Below are 21,497 nucleotides of genomic sequence, written 5' to 3' on the forward strand. Positions count from 1 at the left end.
TAAACGCCTACATTTAAATAATTCAATTTCGTGTTTTTGACATTTTCGATGGATTTCTACTTTACAAATTTACTGTTTGTAACTTATTAGTGTCTCTGTTGATGGACATGAATGAATTCTTTGCATTGTTTGGTTTGTTTGCAGAGTTTGTTGCCTCTAAGCTCTCGACATTTTTAAATTTTTAATTGGCTTTTACGTAATGTAATATTTCATACATACATACATACATACATACATACATACATACATACATACATACATACATACATACACACATACATACATATATACATACATACATACATACATACATACATACATACATACATACATACATACATATATATATATACATACATATATACATACATACATACATACATACATACATACATACATACATACATACATACATACGTACATACATACATATTCTAAATGACGATAAAATAGTTAGCTGAAATCGATGTACTATACTTTACCGGACCGTTTTTAATGGAAATCGTTGAATTTTTTCGACAGTTTTGGAGTCACTGCTTACATTTTGTCTTTATCAAACATGCTTGTTTATACCAAATTATTTACTTTCAAACTTGGTGTGACATACAAAATCCAACAACATGTAAACAACATGCTGTGTAGCAAACGAAGCCAACACGAGGAACTTTAGTTTGATTTGAGCATTTGAACGTTAAACGTTGGAGCGCGCACGTATAGTACAAAAATTGTTAAGAAGATTAAAAGTAGGAAAACGAATATTAAATATTATTAAATAAAAGATTATATACGGCCTTGTGTGTTAAACGAATAATTATAACGAAAAAAAATGTTTACATGTACAACAATGCTATAAGCAAGTCTGTGGAATAAAGTTTGTATTTTAAATTCATAAGTGTAAAAAAATCTGCAAATTGTGTTGAACGGCCCTTAATGAAAAGTAACAACCCAAAGTGAAATAAGATAACTAACAAACTACTTTTGTTCCCCACTCTCCACATCATTTATATACACACTATCAGTCAACCTATGTATTTATGTATATAGGTGTATATTATATCTGATATTTGTTGGTAGAGAGATAATGAAAAGTTTATATAAATGACGCCAAAATTTATTTATACAATAAATTGATATTTAATAAAGAATTTCCGTAGTTTTTTAAACGTATAAAAAACAACCACGTGAAAATGGTGAACGAACGTATAACCAAAAGTAGTGAATTTGTAAATTTATGTTATACTTACCTGCATTTATAATTAACTTAAATTGTTTGTATTAAAAAGGTATTAGGTATAAGTGTATTTGTTCTCATTTTGTTGTTATTATTTTCTCTATCCACGAGATACAAGATACATATGTAAGTGCACTTAGTAGTATGTATGAATTATTTATTGAATGCAGTGCTTTTCCACTTGTTTTTTGTTTTTGATGTGTGAGTAAATGAGCAACTGAGTAGTAAGTTGAGTACCTGTTGTGAGGTGTTAAACGTATTTTATACGAAGGTTAAATTTTAGCCACGGTTTAACAACGAAATTACAAAAATAAAAGAAGTGCAACTAACCGAAGATACTGTGTAAAAGTAACGAACGATTATTTTTTCGAATGCGCTAAAACTCATCCATCTACTAAAACGATCTCATTCGTGTTAGGTTTCCAACTAAATGCAAAATACTACGAAATGCTATAAGCGTGTATGTCAATGCCAAGTAATAACAACAACAATAACGATCGCCAACAACTACTACAAACTACTACTTGGAATTCTTCTACTACTTTAGCTTCTTTTTATTCATCTTCAAGTTTGTTTTTTATTTTATTGAAAAAAAAAAAAATAATAAAACAAACCCAATAAACAACATCAACAACAGCTAGAAGAATAACAAAAAAAAAAAAAGAAAATAATAAATAAAAAAACATCAACCCAACCAAACGACCGGCCGTGATATCTTTAAGATACACCTTTAAAGAAATACTGATGAAAAATAACTTAAAAATACAATAATAATAAAGCCACACTAACAACATCAGCAACAACAATAAAAACAAAAAAACAAATCTACGAATATTTTTGTAGTCTTTTGGTTTTTTCCTCATAAAAAATAAAAATAAGCACGTTTCAGTGAACACGAGAGTGAGAGAACAACGATTAGAGGAGAAAATCAAAAATTAAATTAACAAAAAAAAAAATAAAGAAAAACAAAATAAAATTAAATAAAAAATAATAAAAATTTGCTGAATAACAACGTGACCACTGACCGGTTTTTGTGCTTAGTTTTTGTATTTTCTGTTCTTTGGTTTACTTTCTGCCAAGTTATTTTAAACAAACAAATCTTTACACGCACTCACAGCTACGGTCACCATTTAGGCCTTAATAACAAGGTCCTAAAATAAAACGCACACAAATAAAGGCAAACGACAGGAATGCTAAAATCATTTTAGCGAACCAATTTTTTTTAAAGAAATATAAAAAAATATGTGGACTTAATGAATACTTGTTAAATAATAATTTAATTAAAAAATTTAAATATACACACTAGTACTTACAACAACAATAAAAACTACAAAATGTTACTGCTAAAAACTACCTCTAGGAGTTTTCCTCTCGGACTTATTCTATTCCTGTACATCTACTCTGCGTCATCGTTTAATCTGGAGAATCGTCTGCCCATTGTAAAATTTAATTCAAACCCCTCATCATACTTTGGATATTCCATTGCCACTCATACAGTTGGTGAATACAATTGGCCGAATAATACAAAATGGTAAATATTATTTTCTCTTTCCCCCTTCCTGTTTTTATATTTCATAATTTATTAAAAAAAAAATTTGTCATCCATTTGCAAATTATTTTTAAAGATGCAATTGAATCTTGTATAAACAAAATAAATACATACATATCGCATTTACCCATTAGTCATCCATCGCACCAAAATTATATATAATTAGTTTTGGAATTCAGAATTTTGTTCTACGTAAATATTTATTTTTTAAATAAAATTTTAAGAAAATAGTCATATGCTGATTTATTTAATTCTCCAGTTTTTATCATTTAATTTGTGAAAATTAGTAAAATAAAAAACACTTAAAGAGTAATGCCGTACAACTACAACTTGTTTATAACTTAAACAAATATTTATTTATTATTTAAAAAATAAGTTGAAGAAAAAATTTAGCATTGACTTTATGCCTCAGTTATTTCCGTTAATAAATATTTAAGTTAACATACTTACTTAAGCCTTATTATTATACGTTTTTGTATAGCACGAAAAAATTTATTAATTTAAAATTGCTAACCAATTATTGCTTACTTTTTAATGTACATACATACATACATACATACATACATACATACATACATACATACATACATACATATAAATATATATGTGTTAAATCTAATAATTAATTTTCTTTTATATGAGTAATCGATAGGAACTTAATCAAATATGTTTTTCATATTTTTAGTATAATTTTTAAGTCTTTACTCTGTTTGTTAAATCTAAAGATTTTTATTCCGAATTATCACTTTAGAATCCTTTTTTAATTTATTTAAATTGCGATAAAAATATGAATTTTTTGTAATTATTTACTTTTTCCAAGAAGTTTTTTGAATCAATGTATGACTTGTATTCAATAACTAGGTTAGTTAAAAACACTTGGAGTATCTTTGAAATCGCAAAATGATCCAAAGACCTTTAACTGAATTGATGCAAACTTAACTAGGCCCATGATGGATTATCAATTGCCTGAAATGATTTTGTTTATACATAATGTCTATGGACATTATGACATACTTAATTGAGTTATAGTGTACATGGATATTATTAAAAAGTCGAAAGCCCTTTCAAAACTGCAATAATCACCAATTTTAGGAGCAATTCTTTTCTGGCTAAAAGTTCCTCTTTCCTAAATTCATAACAAATTTTCCAATATATCCATAGACATTATAACACTTTTAAGAATTGCCATAACGTTCATGGACATTATGCCACTTTACATTAAAACACGCCACCGTTAATTAAATTCTAGAAGATTAAAAAAGTATTAAAATTTAAAGTTGCATCCGTTAGGTTAGTAGTTTCTGTTCTTTTCTGGTAGACTGGAGCTGGTGGGTTCGATTCCCACCTAAGGCACTGGTTAAGGAGCGCAGAATAGGCCCGATATAGGCAAAGGTGTATTTCTTCGTATTTTTTTATATACATCCTCCTTGCAAACGGCATATTTAACTAGTTTGCTATAATTGAAAAAAGTGGAAAAAATATTGAAAATGTGTGTGTATAGTTCAATTGAAACAAAAACTTCAATAATTAAATAGTGATCTATAAGTTTTCCATTTATTTGGACTATTTTAAGCCACATACATACATACATACATACATACATACATACATACATACATACATACATACATACATACATACATACATACATACATACATACATAATTTAAACATTGTTGGAAAATGGGTTTTTAAGCAAACAACCTTTTATAGATTTAATCTATTTGGTCCTATTTTGGATACATAGTACACAGTCATTCTGTGTTGAAAATCTTTATTATTTATGAGTGTTAAGATTAATTATTATAACTGTTGTTCAACATACATCTTTTATACGAAAATATGTTAGTGGAAATATGTTTTTAATTAAATTTTTAAATTACTTACAACTTTACATTGTTAAATGGATTTGTTTTGTAATAATTCGAGTAAAAAATCTCAGTAACGTTTTGTTTTAATGTTTATTTTTTCTTATCTATGTAGTTTTGGTAAATTAGACTCTTGACAGGTAAAGAGGAAGAACGTAAAGTATCCTGGTTTATCACGTACACTGACTGATGAACACATATACAATCTCATAATTACTATACTTAAATTTTACATGACAGGTAAAAGACGAGTAGCAATATAATCTATAAAAGATTTGTAAACAAGATAATTATTAAAAGTGTATTGAATGTCGTAAAGTGCCGAAATTTGAGTGGCATTTAGGAGCCATAAATAAAATACAAAGGAAGAGAAAACTGGCACAGTTCTTGTACTTGTTATTATCAGTTCTTAAAATTTTTTGCCATAAAATTAAGGAAGTTATAGATTTACAGGAAATGTTCTTTAATATAATAAAAATTCAACATGGCGCCTGGCGAAGAATACTGCTGTATAAAAACAAAAACGTTATGTTAATGAGTTGTATGTATGCTTTTTTAGGCATGTGGTGGCAAACTTAAATAAAAATGATGTAACATCGAAAGCAAACAGCAGCAACACTTCTAATATGAAAAAGATTATAACCTATAATTTTCTTTATTTTTTCATTCCATTGAATTTGTTTAAAATTTCCATGTATTTATTACATGGCGTAGATCGGGTATGGACGATTTGTTTTTTCTAATATTTTATGGCTTAATACATTATACAAAAAAAAAAAAAAAGAAAATAATAATAAAAAACTATGTTGAAGAATTATAGATAACGTTCCAAAGTACTCGAAAGTATATAATGTGAACTAAAAACGAAACTTAAAAATATCTAAACATGGAAATGGCTAAAAACATACTCGTATGTTCACCAAATACATGTGTACTATATAAATTTATAAATATGTATGTATTTATATTTGCTTAATGGGTTACCCTTAATTTTGCCAATGACGTAATTCAACTTTCGACGTTTGTCTGTTTTAAAGAACTTTTGGAATTTATGTATATGAAACTTTTACTGAGATTATGAAATATTTTTAGCAGAATCGAGTGGATCGAAAAACATATTATTTTAGCAGTATTGTTCTCATGTAAAAACAACATTCGAGTGTAGTCAAGAAAATTGTATTTTATCGCAAAGATAACAAAATTACATATAAACTTTCATTATCGTTATGTAAATAATTCGTATTTACTTATAAGTTTTTTTTGCTTTGCTTTTTTCTCTGATATGGAATATTGAACTTTATATTATTTATATAAAAATACAAAATATAGGGGAATTATAAATCATGAGCATCTGACATTAAATCTTATAATTACTTATAAAAATTATTGGCACCTTTTTATGTAATGTTATGCTACTTATACATCGAGTATTATTGGAAACCAATTCGTAACTACAAAAATACATTTCTTTTGTTTTTTTGTTTTTTATTTATTTTGAAAAAAAAAACTGGAAAATAAAACTTATCAGTTTTCTCAGTTTCCTAAACGTAATTCCTAAGAATTTTCAAATTAGTGTTCGTGAGGGTTGTTATATCAGAAATATTAAATCGTGGTTACCCAGACTAAAGGTTTCTCCTGCCACCTTGTGGTATACCGTAAAAATACCCTTTTCCTGATCAGTTTGCACGTTATTGGAAGCAACATTAGCAACATTAGCGGTATGCCAATGCATACCGCTAATGTTGCTATTGAAGGACAACTACGTTTAACGCGGTTTCCACCGATTGTTCCTTTGATATACTGCTTTTAACCATTTTGTCGACTATATGTATAGTAAGAAGTACGTAAGTTTGGGATATATGTACATTTCAAGCATGCAGTGACAAATGTACAGAAACCAGTACCTCCTTATTCTGGTTTATTGTCTCCTAAAACCATGACAACGAATGTTACTGAAAAATTGTAAACACTTAGGTCTCAATTTGGTACCAGGCATTTATATTTGTTTCCCTCTGTGCAGCTGAACTCTTATTTATCATTTAGTATTCTAAGGATTTACATATACATATATTAAGTACCAACATTTTGAAATATAAACAAGTTTTTAAAATTAAGTAAATTCACTCTAAACTATATATCTAGACAAATTACAAATTAAATGACAAATTCTATATTAGTTATTCCAAATTAAAAAAATATAGGTTAATAGAACGCATAAGTAATACACCTGTTACCATTACTATAAATAGCAGCAATTATCTATAATTGTTTACTACGAGTACGTTGGCTTGGGTTTTGGTTGGTATCACTTTCTTATCGACAAATAATTTTTTTATAGGGAGAAGTCCAAAACCCCAGTTTCAGATGCAGTTCAATAGCATTCAATTCATTCATATTTCTATATATAGTATGCATGTATAAATGTGTGTATATTTTTATGAATATGCGCTTGCTTAAAATCAAACAAAAAAAAATATAATTTCTCGTAAAATGCTGAAAAGTACTAGATTTTGTAGACATAATAAATGATAAACATTTTAAAAAAACTGTTGTTGTTTCTTGAACCATAATAAATTGATTGTTTACCAGTATCCAACATGTCTAGACGAGCAATGATTATTTGTGTAAAAAACTTTCTTTAATTCATTTTCCCAAAACTTTTTAAATTTATTACATTTCTGTTGTGACTCATTTTAAGTATTTATGATTTGTTTTATTATCGTTTTGTTAAATGTCGTGCCACAAATAAACAACAACATGTTGTTTATGTAGCCAATTTGATTTTTCATGTCAGATATTATAATTTGAAATTTGATTATTTTGCAAATTTTGCCATAAATGAAAATTTAATTCTACTCTACAGAAAACATAGAGATCGTTTAAACGTTAAAAAATATTAATTTTCAAACTGTCTAATGAATCCTGTATTTATAAAAAAATAAAAATAATAATTGAATTTGAATATTTTTAAAAGCTGACAACACATTATTGTTTTTTAATTATGCAAATACGATTCATATTCTAATATTGTTTTTCAATCAGCTATTAGTGAAAGGTATTTTACTATGTGTTGTTAATTCAAATAGCTCAGTTTGATAAGTTCTTTTTATTTTTTTATTTATTACTAACTATACCCAGTGTGCTTCGCTACCCTAATCGTAATGGAATAAAATAAACATTATTATTATATGTGTATATCTGCAATATTAAAAAGTCCTTTTTAAGATAATTCTCATTTACTCCAGGTTATGCATGTTTAAGTTTATAGTCCTAAGTTCAATATTATAGGTTTCACATCATCCGGGCTCTACACGCTTAATTAAATGTTTCTAGGTTCAATATTATAGAAATATCAAAAAGTACCAATCGAAGAACGAAAAGTACCAAAAGGTCCCCTTTTATAGGTTCTTAAATAATCCGGGATATATATGCTTAATTTCATGTTTCTAGGTTCAATATTATAAAAAAAATTTAAAAAGCACCTTTTGAAGAACGAAAATGTACACTTTTATGGGTTGTAACTAAGGGCCTTACATACTAAATTGGAAGAAGGAAAAAGTAGCAAACATTTCCTTTTATATGTTCTCGCATAATCAGGAATCTACGTGCTTAATTTCATAATTTTGGGTTCAATATAATAAAAATTTCAGAAAAAGGAAAAAGTACTAAAAAGTCCCCTTTTTTGGGTTCTCACTTAAACCGGGCTATATAGATTTAATTGCATAAATTAATATTATAGAAATTTCAAAAAGTACCATTTGAAGAATTAATCCATGTTAATTAATTACATGTTTCTTGTCTTAATATTATAGAAATTTCAAACAACGAAAATATACCAAAAAGTTTTATGTCATAAATTCCAATTTACTCCGGGCTATATATACATGTTTCATTTTACATAAAACTCAAAAAAAGTGCCACTCGGAAATTAAAAAATTACCGAAAAGTCTCTTTTTATTATTAATTTTATGTTTTGATGTTCAACTAAAAAAGTAACAGCTGGGGATTGAAATGGTACCAAAAAATTTTACATACTCCCGGGGTTCCAAATAACACGTATCTCCAAAACGTACTAACTCATATTTTAATTTTTTGGTTTACTTATGAAGGAGTCAAAAATATTTCAGGAATTTTCTGTGAGATAATGAATAAGTCAGTCAGTAACGTTAGAATTTTTTATAAACATATGTATATAGATTGTTAAGTTATGTTTATAAAGCCACATAGGTTATGTTATATTATTATCAAAATATTTCAAATAACACATTTTATGTGAAATGCCTTTATATAAGTTCTGCTATTGACTTTGATAGATTTTAGAAAAATTAATTAAAGTTAAGAAAGAAAAAAAAAATACTATTCCTATTATAATAAATTACCAGTTATTCTTAAACGTCATGGAATGTATGTATGTGTCATGAATAAATAAAAAAAATCATTAATATATAGTAGTAGATATTTGCATGTATAAATAAAATATTAATGATTAATTATTTTCGTTAGAAAAGGCTAAAATCAAATTTGTATGTATGTTTGTTTACTTCGTACAAATATCCAAGTACACAATCGTATTAACCAATTACACAATTTTTAATGTATAAACAATAGTGTTTTCTCCAAATTGGGAATAAATGATTACTTTTGATGCTGGCACTTTTTTATTATGCATATACCTTTTTTTAAATAAATCGTATGAAAAAAGTAAATTTTTTATAATTTTAGGTAGTATATAGTTATATATATGTGTATTTTATTATAAAACAGTTTTTGTAATTTATAATTTCTCCTTTTTATTCGTTCGAGCTTTATTAAATCTTATACAAAATCATACCAAACTCGAGTCCTACATTACTGACATTTTTATTTTCGATTTAATTTAATTTCGAGTAATTTAGAAAAATTTAATTATTAAAAAATAAAATAATTTCAAAATCTCTTAATAAGCCATTAGTTAGAGTTTGATGTAAAGTTTTTGCCAAACGGTCGGTTACTATCTTTTAATATAAAAAATAAATTAAATGCATTTTCTCATCACTACTTATGACCATATCTTAATTAAATAAAATTAAAAATCAACTAAGCTCATTTAAAAAACACTTTCACAATTTTCAATTAAAAATAGAAAAACAAAACAGTGGTAATGTCGTGTATAGGATCATAAAACGACAAGAATTTTCATGACATTGTGAGAGAATCATGTTTATGTTTCATTAAAATAAAAAAATTCTTATCAATAAAAAAATGTATGTATGTATGTATGTATGTATGTATGTATGTATGTATGTATATGTATTTTATTAGTATGTTTGTATATCTAAATATTTAGTATGTTCTACATTTGCAGTTAAATATGTAGGAATTTGAAATGTTACTAAATTTTTATTAACACTTTCAAAATACAAATTTTCGACTCTATACAAAATGATGTAACAAATTCAAACCAATAAATATTGAAACGAACGAGCCAAAGAAAGAACAAATTGTGAATAAACATTTTAGAATAAACCTAAAACGATTTGTTGTTGTCATTCTGTTTTTCCCCTTTTTTTCGGTTGGGTGAATGCTTTTTTAATGCATTAAGGAAAAAACTTCATTAAAATTCTTTTGTAAAGAAAAAAAGGTGAAAGAATGACAAATGTTACATTGTGTAGTTATTGACACAAATGTTCATTGAGTCGTATTCGAATATTACTGCAGTGTCTTACCAAACAAATACAAAAAAATGTATTTTGGTTAAAAGTAACATATGGAATTGGTATTAAAAACACGTTTTTGTAAGAGTAATTAAATTAAAATTATCATATTTTTTCACTTTTGGTCATTAATGATTTAAAGTCATAATATTTTATATTGACAATAATTTCAACTTGTGGGTATACATTTTAAAGAAGTGGGAAAAGGAGTTTTCTCAAATAATTAGTTTTGGTTTTTATTATTTTCATACAAAATTCCTTCAATAAACCAACAATAACTCTATTATTAGCGTAAAAGAGTAAATGTCTCGTTTAAAATATATTATAACAAAAAACTTCATTAAACCACCGACATGAACATTTTCCCATAACAAATTGTGACCACAAGTTAAACTTTTTTAAAACGAAACATAACAGTTAGACAATAATGTAATTGGAGAAGAAGGTATTTAACAAATGTCTAGTAAAAGTTTTCATATTTACATTCTCATAAAATGTACATCTTGACAAAATAACCCAGCAAAAAATATTTCCTTTTTTACAGCAAATATTTATAAAAAAGCGGTTTCCACTCTTAATTATTTGATTTTTTATGTTTTTTTATTTACATTTTTAAAGTATTGTTCTTATGAAATTTTCAACATAAGTACAATATTTTGCTGGGATGTATAACAAGTATCGTAAAACATGTTTGGAGAAATTATAAGAAATTCATCACCTTCAGTCATAATAATTTGTTTAAATGTCAGACCATAACAATATTGGTGATGAAAATTGTAGAAACGGTATAATAATTTAAAAAATATAAAAATAAATAAAACTTAAGTTTCCGACCAAACATTGTTTTTCTGTCAAAATAAAATACATCTGAATGTATGTGTCTGTTAAATAATCTACTATGTATATAATATACTTCACTACATACATATAAACACATAAATACATACATACATACATAAATTTAAATTTTTTTAAGAAAATATGAAAATTTCTGGAACAACGTCATTGCAGATATTTGAAACAAAATTATAAATTATTTAATTTAAATGTTAAATGCTGTAAATTTGCTTTTTTCCAAATTTAAGATACGATATCTGAATTGTCTGGCGTTAACTTATTAATGTTAGCCACTGTACGTTTGAGTAGTTTTCATATGATGAAATAATCGTTTTATTTACTTGGAACTAATTGTGCAGAGGATGAAATGATGATATTCAAAAATCTTAAGCACATTAAGTATTTTAAGCTCTTTTCATTATTTTTTGTCATTTTATGTGTTGGATTATTAAAAAGTTGTTAAATTTATTTAATTTTATGTATTTGGTAGCATGATAAGCTGATGTCTGTCTCATCATCAACATCATCAAATTTTTGTTTTACATTTACAATCAAGAAAGAAATGAATGCTACTTTATCAATGTGGCATTAAATTTTGTTAGTATGAGTTTGAAGGTCTTCGCATTTGTAATGTTTTCGATTAGTTTTTAATTTTGGGCCAAAGTTGACATTAAGTAATCTTTGGTTTCAACACTTATTGCTTTGTTATAACACTTGTTCTTAATCATTAAAACAATTATTCATTACTAAGTCGTTAAATGTTTTTGAATGACTTTAACAAATTAATAAATGTTATATTCTGAGTTTATTTATTAGAGAAGTCAAAAATTTTAGTAAATTGCTTAATAACATTCCATGAGCTATTTACGATATTAATAAATAATTTACAATTAATTTTAAAAATTTTCGATTGTCAAAAAGGTCTCTATATCACATCATCATATGTATGTACATAAAAAATCATTGAGGTTGAGATAATTAATAATTATTTCAATAGCCTCAGTTTTTACCAAATATTTATTCTAAACTAAAATATTTATTTCCCGTAGTGCTTGTGATACAACTACATTATAAATAAACAATATACATACATATGTACATAGTTGTTTCTGAAGTTTAAAGGACAGGTAAAAAGAAATACGTACATATGTATATAAGCGCAGCCCTTTAAATGATTTAAATAAGAAATCTCTGTTGGCTAATGTTTAATATTATTTATTATAGTACTGCTGACACTCGATTTACACGGTTTGTTGGGACTGTAGACTATTTACTTAATTTGAAAAGGGATAAAATCGAAAATGATTTAACTTAATTAAAAAGTGAATTTTATTTTTGTTAATCAAAATCTGGTTAATGCTTTAAGTAGCGCGTAAAAAGAGTGTCACCTGTATAATATATTCTTAGGATATATTCGTATTTACATAAATACCACTTAAAAAACAATGAAAATCAACAAAAAATAATATCCACAACAGCAGCAAAATAAATGCGTAGAGTAATATTTTGTCCATAAATTTATCGTATGTATGTGGAAAAGAGGGAACATATAGACAGTCTGCCACACATGTTGTGATTTAAATATGAATAAATAAATAATGGATTGAATTCAAAAGAGAACAAACACTGAAGTATCATATCACATTAAAGCATATAAAACTAACTTCAACAACAATAAAAACAACTACGACAGAAATACAGGTAACAATGAAGAATAAGAAGTAAGGTATCCTATAGATATCTAAAAATCATCATCGTTCTACCTACTCCATGTTGTCTATGTTATATTGTTTTGTTCTCTTTCTGTTGTCTGTTTAACTGCGCCGACCATCATCAACGCACATCCATATAATCTAAATATTGAGCGTTTTAATCTTGAATCCAAAGGATTCAAGAACGGTGTGTGGTTGTATAGCGAATCATCTAAGTCATTTAATATATCATTCTTACGAATGCGTAGAGATGTCGATGTGTAAAGTATCTGTTGAATTTCATAGAATTTTAAACAATATATACAAAGTATAACGAACTAATATGTCGTCATATACAAGTTTTAAGACACATACATATGTACCTACCTGTGAATAAATTTTATTAGTATGTATTTTAGAAAAGGTGTTTAGTTTTGTTAAAACTTATATTACACAACACGATTGTTTATTTAAGGAACTAGAAACAACTTTGACAAGAAAAATAAAAATAGTTGTTATACATATTACTTGTATTACAGCAAAGTATTATAGCTAAAATTTTTTATGTTTATTTAAAAACACTTCATCTCCTTAAGTTTTATAAAATTCTTCCTAAATGGACTTAAGTTTACCACATTTATTAACAAAACTATCTATATTTTTTAATTTCGTACAAAATTTTAAATAACTTACTCAACAACATACGTTTTAATAACTGCTACGTATCGTCTGCATTACTTAAAAGGAGTCTAGTAATAACTTACAAATAGTATAATAACTTTTTAAAATTTACATATGCATTTGAGCTTTCGAAACGAAAAGTATATGTATATGTATGGAGATGGACTTAGTGTGCCATCATAAAAAGCTTAAGAAAAGTATTTCTCAAGGCTTAAAACATATATTATAAGTGAAATGCCTTTTTTTGAATAAAAATAATCTATTTATTTATTTTAAGATTAATTTTGTTTGAAAGTTTATATTAAGATTTATAAAGTTATTTTCTAAAGCTGACTTTACTTTCACATAACATTTTATCGTTTCATAGTCAAGATACTACAAACATAATATGTAATTCTAATGTTACAAACCATTCGTATTAAATAAAGAGTATTTCATTTTTATATTCTGTACTTTATTTGCAATCCACAGAAACAAAAAAAAAAAAAACCTACAAATACTACATAAATTCTAAATAGGAATTTTTTATGACCGAAAATATTTTTTTTATTTCTTCCAAGTATTTAAGTTTTATATGCCGGAACCAATATCCTCTTGACGATTGAAAGTATAAATTGTGGAATTTCTTAATTTTATTTATTATATATCAACAAGTGTTTTGTTTTCTGTGATTTTACTTATTATGATTAACACGTGCTACTGCATCATAAAATATATGTACATTTTTATTTATAGTAAATATTTTATAATGTAGAAGTAGTATGACAAAAAAGATAGAAAACTAAAACAACAGTTGTGATTTAAAACGTGATTTTACATGAAATTGAATTAATTTGTAAAACATTGTTTTACTATTAGCGCTTGTATTGTGTAGCAGTTTTTACTGAAGTGACTACCATGACGATTATAATAAAATGACACATAAATAAATCACTTGCAAGTAGTTTATTCAAGTCAATCACAGAGTCAGTTATTAAATAACTACATAAATACCTAAAAAAAGAAAACGCATACGAATAAATTCAATAACATGGACTAACTTATATGGGCATAGAAACAAATTTACACGAGCCAAAAGCCCTTATCATTCCCAATAAATTGTCCCCAAAAGACATAATAAAATTACTTTGTTTTCCCTGGTATTAGTCTATGTATGCATGAATGTACATGCATACATATGTAAGTGCTTAATTATAGACAGACATTACGACTGAAGGCAATAAGCAGACCCATCAACACCAACAAAAAACTAATTAAAATTTGTGCGTAAGCTTTTAAATAACGCATATTTATGCAGTAGCTACCATTAAAATAGCAAAAGTTAAGAATGTATATAAAAGCGGTTATATAGATAAGACTTACATATCTATGTATTAATGAACTTATTAAACCAACTTTTTGTATTGGTGCTAGTTAGAGTATCAACACTGTAAAACATTAGCAATCAGACAAAAAGAATCATTAATATTTGTTCGAAAACTGAAACACACCCGCATTTTTTGGCACAAGAACTTTAAAATATAAATTTAAATATTTCTGTTCACTATATAAATACTTGTAGACACCCCATATGTCCCGAAAGTGTCTGAATATACAATATTTGGTAAATGCTTTAAAAATATGTACATAAATACATACATATGTATATTTCCAATAATTTAAAATAGATAAATTTAAATGAATATATAAATACATAATAAAAAAATAAGTTATATAAATATCTTTTCATCTTATTGAGTAGATCAGTTGCACAAAACTATAAAATTTTAAACATACTTTGAAATAAGAAAATCATAAAAACATTTAATTGATTTAACATGACTTCTGTAATGCCTGACGATCATCTAATATGATCCATTCTTACTTACTCAACACTTACATCTTGGCATAATGTTTTCAAACTTTTAAAATTAACTTAAAAACTTAACTTGCTATGTGGTAAGTACTTACCAAACTCCCAATTTGAAAAATGGCAAAGTAAATACTTCTTCTTGTTGAAACAATGACTTTTTGTGTGCAATTTTGTAAAAAAATCAGGATTTTTAGTTGTTACTTTTTAATGTAAGTTTTTGCTGGGATCTAATATGTTTATTTAATAAAACTCATCTAGTAAAATATTTTCTCAACATAGTTTTACACAAAAACTGGACGAATAGCTGCATGTCTATAGTTTTGTTGTTATATTCATTCACATATCTGTATGTAAGTATCGTATTAAAGACGCCTTCCTTCTTGGTCAACGGTTTATTTCTCTTGGGGTCTTAATTTTTTGTAATAGTATCTAATATAAATACGTCTCTAACTGGTTTTGTTTTAGGTTTATGTTTCTATATTTTCGAAACTTGTAAAATTTAAAAGCTGTTGTTTCTTTCGTGAAATTCAGTTTTCATTGGAATTTATTCGATTATGTGGGTTGCTGAGTGGTTTTTGAGCTTTGAGAAATATTTTTACAATTATTTACGAAAATATTTAAAAATTGTGTGAACCAGCACCTGTTTGAAATATTTTTGTTTGAATAGTTGCATTAAAATGTACCAGTTTTTTTGTTCAAACAACTTCCAAACCTTTTAATGGAACATTCTTAATCATAAATTTCATAGAGTAAATAATTCCGAATAATACAGCGATTGGAAAACTTTTGGCAGTTGGCATAATAATAAATTCTATGTAAAACTATTTTAAATTATTTTATTATACAATTTATTTAGTATATGATATACTTCATTTATTTTGAAATCGATAACAAAATAATTTGTTAATGTTTATTTATGCAAGACTGAAAATGAATTTGTCCATATGGATTTTAGAAATTAACATGTGTTTTGTTTTCAAACTATATAGTACGGAGTACATTGTGCATGTAGAATTTATATTTATGTATTTTTAAAAGTTTCGTACAAAGTTTAAAACGAAACACATGTTAAATATTATAAAAGTTTTATAGTTTTTAATTTTTTAATCTTATATATTTTGTTGTTATTATGAAACATTTTGTTTATGAATTGCAATATTAATTTCCGCTTACTAACATCTGATTCTTCCAAAATAATCGAGGGCTTATCGCCAGTTATTAAACTTTTTATAGTGGAAGGAAAACAACAACAACATGACCCTGAATGCAATAAATATTAAATAGTTTTTGTTCATTGTTTGAATTTTTGAATTATTTATTGATGTTTTGAATTTCATTTCCGTTTGAGAGCGAACGAATTGAATATTTGAAAAACAAGTAAAACACTCATTTGAATTCCCTCAAAACATGTGTCCACAACAAAATACATTCATTTAGAAATGTTATGAATGTGTTCTTTGTGTCTTTATTTCTGGTACTTGCCGCAGTTGACCTCAAATACACTTGTTTCGTTTAGTTGTTTCCATTGTCACCAAGTCCTTTGTCATGTTGATATTTGTTGAGAGTTTCATTTAAATATAAATTTTAACACATATGATACATATGTAAATACATGTGTACATATATACATATGTATTATACATAGAGTCACCTAAAATGAAAAGAAGTGTAGTTATGCATTTTAGGTGGCGTGTGTTCGTGGTTTTATATCCTACACCATAATATTCTTTTATTAAATTGTTCATATGCAAGTCGATGTCTTACCTTTTTATAACAAAATCAGAAAATTGTTGTGCTATGGTAAATTATTTCTGCCGAAAATCACTTCAAATATATCTATAACATGTTTTATATTTCTATTGATGTAGAAATTTAGTAAAGTGGTTTTGCTTATATGAATTTTTCAGAGTGCTTCCAAGTTTGTGTTTTTGTTTCCGAACTTTTAAATATGACACACTATTATACGCATATAAATATATACATATGTACATATGTGTAGTATGTAGATATCTATGTTTTAATAGTGAGTGTATTTAGATATTGCATGATCAACACAACATAAAACGTGTATAAATCTGTAATAGATGGATGTGTATGTATGTATAGTATAGTTTTGGTTGATTTTGTAATTTTTACGCTTGTTTGCAACGAAAAATTTATCATAGTGATTTATTGACATGTTGAGCCAAATGGCCGGCCTCTTTTAAACACTTCTAACAAAACTTTAAATTATTTTTAAATATTTAATGAAAATTAAAAATATACTTACACATGTTTGTTTGTTTGTATGCAACCTCTATGTTTATGTGTATTTTACGCAATTTGTAAATGAACAAAGTTTTAATGCATTTACAGACAATAGACTAAAATATTTACGCCATGTTGCAAAATACAAATTTATTATTCTTTTAATGCTTGCGCCTTCTAGTTAATTTCAGCAAATAAACGTGTAAATATTGCATATTTATGTATGTATGTACATTGTACATAAATGTATGAAATTTATAATTTTCCATTAAAATTTTTTACTCGTAACCATATTATGAACTCGTACATACTTCTTTCTAACCAGTAGTTCTCGTAATACTTGGTAGTTTATCTATTAAAGTTTAATTTACTTTTTTATGGACAATAAATTACATGAAATGTGTTTTTTTGTAAGAAACTTTACATGGCAATCAACTCATCAATTTATTTATTCGTTTTCAACTTCTTGTTAAATAATGACTTTTAAACATGAGTTTGGTGATAAGAAAAGAAAGAACATTTATTTTAAACATTTTCATAAAATTCATTTAAATGCACACAAGACAAATCTGAACATTTCTGTGTATCTTTGTTTACGATGACTAATTTATATCCAATCATAAACTATTTATTTTTTTCGTCTACCTTTATTTGTAATTTATTTCCTACTATATAGTTAAATTATCGCATTACCTATGAATATGTATTTGTATATTTATTTATATTCCATTTTTATTTTGCAGGTATGTACTTGATTTCCATTTAATTAACATTAGATGTGTAAGTAAATATTTGGATTTATTATAAAATATTCTTAAAATAATTTTGTTGGCAATTGTCAGTCTTTTGTTCTAGTTTTTTCTTTTAATTTAATGTAGGGTTCTATAAATAGACTTTCGAATAATCGAACAATCGACTTTTTGTCGAAAAAAGTCGAAAAGTCGAGGTCGACTATTTTGTTCCAAAAAGTCGATAACTCGACTATCGTCTATGAAAAAAGTCGAAAAGTCGACTATCGTCTATGAAAAAAGTCGAAAAGTCGACTTTGTAAAGTCGTAAAATCGGAAAGTCAAAAAAAGTCGAAAAGTCGGAAAGAGTCGAAAAAAGTCGAAAAGTCGAAAAAAGTAGAAAATAGTCGAAAAAAGTCGAAAATAGTCACAAAAAGTCGAAAAGTCGGAAAAAGTCGAAAATAGAAAAAATATAAATAAAATTTTTTTATTAATAATAATAAATAATAATAATAACAATAATAATAATAATAATAATAATAATAATATAATGTTAAATGGCAACATTATAAATTTAGGCTTCTGGCAACTTTATAAATTTTTAACTCTGGTCGGAAAAAGTCAAAAAAATGTCGAAAAGTCGAAAAAAGTCGGAAAATGTCGGAAAATGTCGGAAAAAGTCGAAGTCGAAAAATCGACTTTTAATTAAATGCAAAAAGTCGAAAAATCGACTTTTAACTAAATGCAAAAAGTCGAAAAGTCGACTTTTCGCTTCAACTATAGAACCCTAATTTAATGGATTAAATGCAGTTATTTTCTTATTGCTGGCCAAACAGCGAGTGACTATTTATGAAAAGAGTTTAAATTTGTTTGTAACGAAGGAATTTTGGAAATGACACAAACAAACTTTTGATATTGAATTTTAAAAACTGTTAATTTTAATACATTTAAATAAAATACTCATTAATAAAAAAAATGTTAAATACCATATATAATAGCCATATAATATTTAGCCTGTAATTTACTTAAAGTTCAGTTAAAAGTAATTTCATGATTGTTATTATTTTTTATTAAAGATTTTATAAATGTTCATTAAATTTGTATGCATGTTTTGGTTTTGATAGTATATTTATGTAAATTTTTTTACAGTTTCCCATGTCTTGAGTATGTTTTTTTTTTTGTTGGCGATTGGTTATAGTCCGGCTAATTAACTCCTTTTTCAGTAAGTTTTGAATTATAAACTTTTGTAAGCTGACAATTTTCGCACTTATCTGTATTTGGCATCTGCCACTATTGCCAAAATAGGCATTAAACTAACATAACGTGGGATTGTTAACAAAGAATAAATAAATAAATGATTAAAAAGTTGTTATTTGAATACAATTTAAAATGGGGAAGTATTACCAACACTCATGCACTTTTGTTAAAAAAATTAAAAGTTATTTTATGTGTTCATTCGGAGTAATAATGATAATGGAGATATACACGTGAAGACATCGTCATTCATTGTTACTTATGTTCCACGGTTTTGTTGGAAACTTAGGTTTCTTTAAATTTAAAGTTAAAATCTTGTTTTACTACCAACAAAATCGAGTTTTATTTGCCAATTTATTTGAACACTACACAAACGTTTGATATTGCATTTGTGGCAATATTGTTTACTTAGTACAGATGTTTGTTGGTCCCAAACAAGATTTGTAAATATGCATAATGTTGCATGAATAGTAAATATAACAATAATGAAGAGCCAAACAAAAAACACTGATCGCATCAAAGATAAAATTTCAACTATCATAATGATTTTTTTAAATCTTAACAGAAGTGTGGAGTATTCCCAATATACATAAATGAACGTAAAATATCCAGTAGAGTATAATGTCAAATTACAATTACAAACTCTCATAATATAGATTTAATTAAGTCAAGCGAATCACACTTATTCGAATATAGAAAACATTGCCAAAGAATCATTTATGTTTTTTTTTTGTTTAAATTCTTACAAAATAAAAAAATAATAATTTTAAGGTGAGGTTCAGGTGTAAAAAGGGCCACATTTTTGTATGTTTTATCAAACTACTTAAAGCAGATATTCATTATTATATTATTATTATTTTTTTTTAAAAAACATATTAAAATTTAAAATAGTGACACACCTTAATTGAACGTTTCTAAGTAATTTCGTCGTTAGTAGATTTATTCTAAGTACGTTTGTACTTAATTATCATTAAGTAAATATTTATAATTTTATCGCATCATTAAATGTTGAAGATCTTGAATATAATATTAATAATGAAAAACCTTTTAGATACAAAATTATGGTTGGTGAAGCCAGCTGGAATTTCTTTATTGCCTAATGCTCTTAAAATAACAAACATCCAGTTTGTGTACTGGTCAAATTAATATTTTTTTCAGATCAAAATATATTGTAGGTCATCCATCATATGTTATAAATAAGAGATAAAAATAATATGAAAATGTATTCGTACACACGTGTCAAATATCCAATTGCAGTTTTCTTTATTTCTTTCCCCTTCCCTTATAAATTTTCTGTGCCATTACTTTATAATGCAATTAACCATTGGAACACACATGTATTGGCGTGGACATAAGGTCATTCAACCATGCTAATCGTTCTCAACAGATTAGCGAGAGTACTGATTTTGTTTGCATTTTGATTTCAACAAAATCGGCAAATGTTACAATAAAAGAGTACACTTTCAAAGCACAGAAAGAGTGGATACTTAGGTATTGACCGAATGCACGGATACAGTAGAATCTCAATGTTTTTCATTTATTCCATTATATTATAGATGTTGTTGATAATTCTAGAGTGTTTACTCGACAGCTAAGATTTTACAGGACTCCTCGTGAACATATGTAACCATATTTGTACAGAGATCAATTACAATTGTATCCTTAACAATGTTTTGGGTGTGTGTGCAAGAATGAGTGCAAAAATCAGAACAACATTTGGGTCAGATTGTAATTTGAGGGTGTTACTTCGTTAGGCATTTATCTCTTAGTTATAGTTTCGAAACAATGTTTACGGCAGCTGTTGTATCTATTGTTTTAAAAATTGTTTTATCTTTAATTTTAAATCTAATAAAATTAAACCAACTG

At 26.2% G+C, this 21,497-nt stretch overlaps 1 protein-coding gene across 1 annotated transcript; it reads left to right on the top strand.

The window, feature by feature from the left end:
- The first annotated feature begins 662 nt into the window (after window positions 1–662).
- On the top strand, window positions 663–18,547 carry LOC124418811 (integrin alpha-PS1-like). Its single transcript, XM_046946310.1, has 2 exons — window positions 663–2,762; window positions 18,393–18,547. The coding sequence occupies exons 1-2, from the start codon at window positions 2,566–2,568 to the stop codon at window positions 18,454–18,456; spliced, it is 261 nt and encodes an 86-aa protein (XP_046802266.1). The 5' UTR covers window positions 663–2,565; the 3' UTR covers window positions 18,457–18,547.
- Window positions 18,548–21,497: the final 2,950 nt, after the last annotated feature.

The sequence above is a fragment of the Lucilia cuprina genome, chromosome 3, assembly GCF_022045245.1.
Source record: "Lucilia cuprina isolate Lc7/37 chromosome 3, ASM2204524v1, whole genome shotgun sequence".
NCBI classification, from domain to species: Eukaryota; Metazoa; Arthropoda; class Insecta; order Diptera; family Calliphoridae; genus Lucilia; species Lucilia cuprina.

Bases quoted from the DNA above. Each gene is read 5' to 3' on its own strand.
- LOC124418811 (XM_046946310.1), top strand. From the start codon at position 2,566: ATGTTACTGCTAAAAACTACCTCTAGGAGTTTTCCTCTCGGACTTATT. The intron at 2,763-18,392 runs GTAAATATTATT...TTTATTTTGCAG, and splicing joins TGGCCGAATAATACAAAATG to GTATGTACTTGATTTCCATT.